Here is a 7187-nt window from a genome sequence, read left to right as displayed (position 1 = left end):
CTAAGGATGGGCCGGGGAGTAAAAGGCAGGAAGGGAAAGCAATAGACTAGAGGGTAGGCAGGTGTTAACTTGGAGTCAGAGAAGGATTATGTCTTATGGGGTGGGGGGTGGGGTGGTTGGAGGCCAGGGCAAGCTATTTAGGGGAATAGGTAAATTGTGTAAGTTGTTGAATAAAATGATGAAATGTAAATGCTTGCCTAATTTTCAATAAAATGTTATTTTAAAAAATATACCAGTGTCTGGGCCAACAGTTTCTAACAGAACGTTTGCAATGGTGGAAATGCTCTATCTGCTGTTTTAATATGGTAGCTAGTAACTGTCTGAGGCTATCAAGTGTAAACGTGACTCAGGAGCATTACATTGTAGGATTTAACTTGTGTGTGATTAACTTAATAGCTACTCGTGACCTGTTCTATTGTGCAGCAGCACAGGTTAGGACTAAACCTTGCACCTGAGTCATGTACCGTGTTGCCCCTTCTGTATTTGTTCTGAGTCGCTATAGCCTCGGAGCTTGCCAACCTCTGCCCTCTTAGCATAGCCTTTCCACTCTGCTAACTTAGCGACTGCAGTCAGACTAGATGATTCTGTAGACAGCTATTGTAGGCACTCATGGGTAAACGAAAAGAAACTCCTTTGTGTCTTAAAATTCCATTTGGCCCCGATCAACTTAATTTAGACAAATCATTCAGTTCAAAAGTGAAGGGAATGATGTGGGAAAACTTCGTCTATTTATTTGGATCTTTTAAAGCAGCAGTTCTCAACCTGTGGGTTGTGACCCCTTTGTGGGTTGAACGAGCCTTTTATGGGGGTCGCCTGATTCATAACAGTAGCAAAATCAGTTATGAAGTAGCAATGAAAATAATTTTATGGTTGGGGAGTCACCACAACATGAGGAATTGTGTTAAAGGGTCATGGCATTAGGAAGGTTGAGAATCACTGTTCTAAAGGATCCTTCTTGAAGGATGTGGTAATAGGCATGGTTAGGCTTATAGTACTGTCTTAAGATGTTTCTAGGGAACATGATGCCGAAGAAAGAAATCTTGAAGACAATTTGTTAGTTTGAAAAACAGGCAGACTACAGCTAGACAAAGGGGGCAATACTTTTCCCCACCCTGTAGCAATTTCCCCCCCGTAATGTTGGTATTGAGAGAGGAATGCCACTCACGTGTGCTTTGTGGGTGTTTGATTGTGTCTCATGTAGGGTATGTCTCTGAACTTGGAGCCTGACAATGTCGGTGTTGTCGTGTTTGGAAACGATAAGCTCATCAAGGAAGGCGACATCGTGAAGAGGACCGGAGCCATTGTGGACGTCCCAGTTGGCGAGGAGCTACTGGGCCGTGTGGTGGATGCCCTTGGGAATGCCATTGATGGAAAGGTGAGTGTAGAATTTGATGAGCTGGTAGCAGCTTCTAATAGATGCCAGAACTCAGTAGTCTGAGTGAGGGTTCCTTTGTTTTTGAAAACAGGGTCCAATTGGTTCCAAGACCCGTAGGCGAGTTGGACTGAAAGCCCCTGGAATCATTCCTCGGATTTCTGTGCGTGAACCAATGCAGACCGGCATTAAGGCTGTGGACAGTTTGGTGCCGATCGGTCGTGGTCAGCGTGAGCTGATTATTGGGGACCGACAGACTGGGTAAACTATCAAGAGCATGTTTCCCATTCTTCTAAAACTGACTTCAGAGAAAGAGTGCATTTAGGCCAAGAACTGTTAATGCTTTGGATGTGGAACGGCTCACTGCCATTGACCCCTCACGATCCTATAGGACAGGGTAGAACTGCTCTTGTGTCAGAATCTGACCCTGAAACTTGACAAGAGTAGGGAAAGGCCCTGGCTTTTTCCCTTGGAGCAGCTCACGGCTTTAAACCCCTGACCTTGTGGTCAGCAGCCCAGCATACAACTCAGTACTCCACCAGGGCTCCTGGTGGAATGTGCTAGAAAGATGTAAAACCAGTGGCCCTCCATTTCAACTCATAGTCATGTGTCAAATAGAACTGTGATGGGCTTTTGGAAGTAGATTGCCGGGCTTTTCTTTAAAGTGGGCTTAAACAGACAGAATTTTATTGATAGCGCACTTTAATTAGTTGTGTGATTAGTCCTGCTCTGGGGATTAGTGGTAGTAAAATTGGCTAGAAAATAGTTTTAGTGTTTAATAGCTTTTTAAACACTTTCTTCTTTTAAAGCAAAACATCCATTGCTATTGACACCATCATTAACCAGAAACGCTTCAATGACGGAACTGACGAGAAGAAGAAGCTGTACTGTATCTACGTTGCTATTGGTCAGAAGAGGTCCACTGTTGCCCAGTTGGTGAAGAGGCTTACAGATGCAGGTATCACAAAGTGCAGTCAGTCCCCTGCTGCTGGTCCTCCTGGCCTGCCTTCTGTCTGAAGCACTCCCCCGCGCCTGGAACTTTCTACTGATGGGAAAATACGCATATAAAACCATGCATTTTAAGATCGTGTCAGTTTCTTTAGATGGGCTTTGATGCTGGCAAAACCTGTAGTCCTGAGGTCATTTTTAATTGGTAGCCTCACAATATTGATAACCTAACGTTGTGAAATTATAAATTAATCTTCTCAGATGCCATGAAGTACACCATTGTGGTTTCGGCTACAGCTTCGGATGCTGCCCCTCTTCAATACCTGGCTCCGTACTCGGGCTGTTCAATGGGAGAGTATTTTAGGGACAACGGCAAGCACGCTTTAATCATCTATGACGACTTATCCAAGCAGGTGCGAAGAAATGTCTTTTTAGTTTCCCTTTGTAGATTTTCCCAAAGTCAAACGTTTTTGTCTAACAGGCCCTTGTCTCTGCCCCAGGCTGTGGCTTACCGTCAGATGTCCCTGCTGCTGCGCCGGCCCCCCGGGCGCGAGGCCTACCCTGGGGATGTGTTCTACCTGCACTCCCGTCTGCTGGAACGAGCCGCCAAAATGAACGACTCTTTTGGTGGTGGCTCCTTGACCGCCCTTCCAGTCATTGAAACACAGGCTGGTGATGTGTCCGCTTATATTCCAACCAATGTCATTTCCATTACCGATGGACAGGTACGCCTTGAGTGACTATAGTAAAGTAAACGTAAGAAAACACCGGGTGATTCTGAAGCATTGATAGGTGGTTCTGGACTGTTCGTCTGGGTAGACTAGGGAAACAAATTCATAGACACTCTCCTTAGCGCCTCCAAATGAGGTCATCAGACTGCGACCTGATTGACAGGCTATTGATGCAGTCATTAATCCTTTCACTCCTAAGCCTCAAATTGACAACAGATTATGAAACTACCACATGGACTAATTTGTTAAATGCTCTTTCCCATCTTCCCTTTAAAAATGGGTTTTTAGTGGAAGCTTACATAGCATATTCCCTTTTAATAGTTTCAGTGCATAGAAGAGAGAAATTCAACAATCTTTGTGGAAAATTGTCTTTTGATTCCATTTTTTCCAGGAACTTTTTCTCAGGACTCACATTGTTTGCTTGAGTGGTTCTGTTTCCATAAACCTGGTCGCCCACCTCCCCATAACCTTCTAATTTTTGCTATAGGATAACCCTTGACCATTGTGTCTCCCATAGATGATTTTTAAAATCTGCTAAGGTGATGTTTATGATAGGAGCCAATCTATTTAATGAAAGGCAACTTCCGAAGTGGTTTCATTTCAAAAGGTATCTTAGGGCAGGTGAAGATGAGGTGGTAGTGTGTGGAGCCTGATCGTCCTGAAGACTGGTTTCTTATTTCTCTTCCACTCTGCAGAGAAGCAGAGAGCCCCTATTACTTTTTATTTTGGAAAAATTTTTAATATGTATAGAAGTAGGGAAAATAGTGGAAGGAAATCTCTCCTATCTCACCCAGTTATCACTTCTGGTGTGTACAGTGTACTGGTCTTATTTATACCCACTGCAGTCAACTTTTGTTCTTGGCCCTCACCCCCAAGATCACTTTGAGAAAAATGTCCATGGACTAGCGGTCTTCTCTGTGTGTGCTCTCTTCCTCAAAGCATGCGCTGTTCAGTCTCAGCAATATGGTCTCTGCGTCAGTGTGAGTTACGAGATTGATGGGCTCTTGACCATGAGACCTTTAGCAGCCTTAGTGATTGGAGGCACGGAGAATAGAAATTGAGAAATCATTGAATTCTGTACTTTAAATTCACTGGTGTGTGTGTGCTCACATTGTAGATCTTCTTGGAAACAGAGTTGTTCTACAAAGGTATCCGCCCTGCCATTAACGTTGGCTTGTCTGTGTCCCGTGTTGGGTCTGCTGCCCAAACCAGGGCCATGAAGCAGGTAATTTGCGTCAGATTGTGTGGGGTTGTCTTGTCATTTCGATTGAGATCCTAAAACATGGGTTAGAGTTGTGGGCTACTTTGTGGCATTGAGTTCAAGTGTGAACGATGTCTGCCCTCAGGTGGCAGGCACCATGAAGCTGGAATTGGCCCAGTATCGGGAAGTGGCTGCTTTTGCCCAGTTTGGTTCTGACCTTGATGCCGCCACTCAGCAGCTCTTGAGTCGGGGTGTGCGTCTGACTGAGTTGCTGAAGCAAGGACAGTACTGTGAGTTGTACTTTTCTTCATTTGGACAAGTTCTGGCTGGGTGGTGATGTCCGAAAGTGTACCACATAGCTCTTTCTAAGCCCTAGCAAACCTGTTTATCATTCAGCTAAGGCACTGGTTCTCAACCTTCCTAATGCCACAACCCTTTAATACAGTTCCTCGTGTGTGGTGACCCCCCAACCATAAAATTATTTTCATTGCTACTTTATAACTCATTTTGCTACTGTTATGAATCGGACGGCCCCTGTGAAAGGGTCGTTCGACCCTCAAAAGGGTCACAACCCACAGGTTGAGAACCACCGATCTAAGGTACTGCATTTTGAATGCAATCAATAACATGTAACTAAGGCATGGTCCTTGTCACCATTTGAATGTAATCCTAATTACACCCACTCCTCACTTATTGACTTGGTTCGGTCCCAAAGTGCGAGTGATCACAAAGTGATTGTGACAACTGCCGGAGTACCTGCTATGACTGTGAGTCACTGAGAATCGTGATCCTGCCAGATTGATACACAGCCTCACTCTGGCTTCAAGCTTAGTGTTTGTTACAAGCGCTGATCCTGAGATGGTCCATAAAAAGACACCTTCCTGTCAGAATTAAATCCTTGGTTCTTATTCCACCCCAGGCTATATGACTAAGGAATTTGGTAGAATTAAAAGAATATTAATGCGTCTTATTTTCTCATAAAATGCCAGCACATTATTTAAACTTCCCATCCCACTGCCAGCCACATAAAGCAATGTTTATATCATCTGCTGGTGTGAGGGGGTAAGGGGACAAACTAGAGCCCAGCAAGATCAAAACTCAAGAATGCTGTGTTGTCCCATGTCCTCAGCCAGTGCCCTTTTGGCTGGCAGAAAGTACACTCAAAGGTGAGTGTACTTACAGGTAGCAGGGTACACTTTCCCCAGGGTGGGAGCTAGGAAAAGAGTGGGGCAGGGGGTTCTGTTGTCAAAAAACCTAGAGTCTGAGATGTTGGGTAAGGTAAGTTTTGCTGACACGAGTAATGTAAGCAAGCCACATTCCTTTGTTTTCAGCTCCCATGGCTATTGAAGAGCAAGTGGCTGTCATCTACGCTGGCGTGAGGGGTTATCTTGATAAGCTCGAGCCCAGCAAGATCACCAAGTTTGAGAATGCTTTCTTGTCCCATGTCATCAGCCAGCACCAGGCTCTGCTGGGCAACATCAGGTAGGCGTGCAGTGGGCAGCCTCTGAAGTACTGTGGTCATGTTAATGTTCTGAATTTGTGTGCAGATCTGAACTGACCACTTGCTTTCATGTCTGTGTAGAGCTGATGGAAAGATCTCCGAACAGTCAGACGCAAAGCTGAAAGAGATTGTCACCAACTTTTTGGCTGGATTTGACGCTTGAACGCCTGTGGATTCACGTCAGATGTCGGCTTTGCTTTTGTCTTTGTTTCTTCTAGTAATCAGTTTTATTTGTGAAAGGATTACTTATGTCCCTGTACAGAAATCAGGTTAAAAATAAAAGCTCCAGGCGGCTTGGTGGTTTTCTGTAAGTCGTGTGATTCTTCAAAAGAACAAACATAGCATTAGATGAGGAATGGGTCAGTAAACAAGGCTTCTTAGCATCTTTTACTTGAATATTGCTACACTCAGAAGGGCTCAGCTCTGAGGCCCTGGAGTTGAGTGTCTAATAGACTTATCGTTGAGACTATACCTGTGTCCACACACAGCATACGCCAATCCAACATTTTCTGCTTGTGCGACTCAGTGACACTGATCATTCTTCAAGGTGTACAAACAATTTCAACCTCGTTCTGGGTGGTTCTTAGTAGAGACCTACTGCCCCGTTTCCTGTCAGACTCATGTTGCTGTTGTCAATTTGCTCCCTTATTGATCTCAAAGAGCACAATGCTCCAGGTAGATCCTTTACTCGTTAAGGGAAACTTCAGTGTCCAGCAACAGGCCCTAGAGTTCTTGGTTAAAGCGACATTCATAAACTGGATCACTGGATATGGGGAGTCATTTTTCTATTTGGCTGTCTCTTACTGTTCTCTATAGCGACTAATTTCCTACTGTAACTGTCGCCTTAGTTTTGAGTTAGATAGAGAATTGCTCTCACCATGCAGTGGATGAGAATTTTGCTTGCTGGGCACACAATATACACCCTGCCAGAATTGTATATTTACCACCCTTTGCCCCAGAATGAACTAATAATGATCTGGGATAAAGCTATTCATGATTGTACCTTGAATGCTGTGGACAGCCTAATTACATCACTCAACCCAACCTCTGGTTATGGTGGTCTGAAGAATGCTTATATAAACATAGCATGTCCCTATGTCATTTTGAAGATGTGTTTCAGCACGGCTGGGCTAGCTGCTCTGGTGGGCTCATTGGTAATTGTGCCTGAGCACGAATGTTAGAATTGAAGGTCAAAGCCATGTAGGTTACCTCACCTCTTCGTCTGGACAGAGTGCATCCTAGGAAAATGTTTATGCGGTTTACCAGAGGGACACATGCGTGTTGAGTTGGTCAGGACAAAACCTGACTTGTCTTTATTGGTTTGTATCATCCCTCCTCTCTCCTGACGCATCCCATGAGTAGAGCTCAATCCCGGTGTCTAACAAACTGCAGGAGTAAGGTCTGTACACCAGACGAGATGGGCAGTACAGTGGG

The 7187-nt window shown here is 44.7% G+C and overlaps 1 protein-coding gene across 1 annotated transcript in view; it reads left to right on the top strand.

The window, feature by feature from the left end:
• The window catches only part of ATP5F1A (ATP synthase F1 subunit alpha), an 8375-nt gene extending 2311 nt beyond the window's left edge, over positions 1 to 6064 (top strand). Inside the window, exons 4-12 of the mRNA XM_013004731.2 lie at positions 1202 to 1375; positions 1467 to 1633; positions 2182 to 2330; positions 2582 to 2733; positions 2821 to 3045; positions 4169 to 4276; positions 4398 to 4542; positions 5584 to 5734; positions 5835 to 6064. Of these exons, the coding sequence (XP_012860185.1) occupies positions 1202 to 1375; positions 1467 to 1633; positions 2182 to 2330; positions 2582 to 2733; positions 2821 to 3045; positions 4169 to 4276; positions 4398 to 4542; positions 5584 to 5734; positions 5835 to 5916 (1353 nt within the window). The 3' untranslated portion in view covers positions 5917 to 6064. The remainder of the gene's footprint in view (positions 1 to 1201; positions 1376 to 1466; positions 1634 to 2181; positions 2331 to 2581; positions 2734 to 2820; positions 3046 to 4168; positions 4277 to 4397; positions 4543 to 5583; positions 5735 to 5834) is intronic.
• The last annotated feature ends 1123 nt before the right edge of the window (positions 6065 to 7187 follow it).

This window comes from Echinops telfairi, unplaced genomic scaffold, assembly GCF_000313985.2.
Source record: "Echinops telfairi isolate 266 unplaced genomic scaffold, ASM31398v2 ScPeMD7_7400;HRSCAF=8409, whole genome shotgun sequence".
NCBI classification, from domain to species: Eukaryota; Metazoa; Chordata; class Mammalia; order Afrosoricida; family Tenrecidae; genus Echinops; species Echinops telfairi.
Note: the sequence above shows the minus strand (reverse complement) of the source record. Positions and strands in the feature narration are given on the sequence as shown.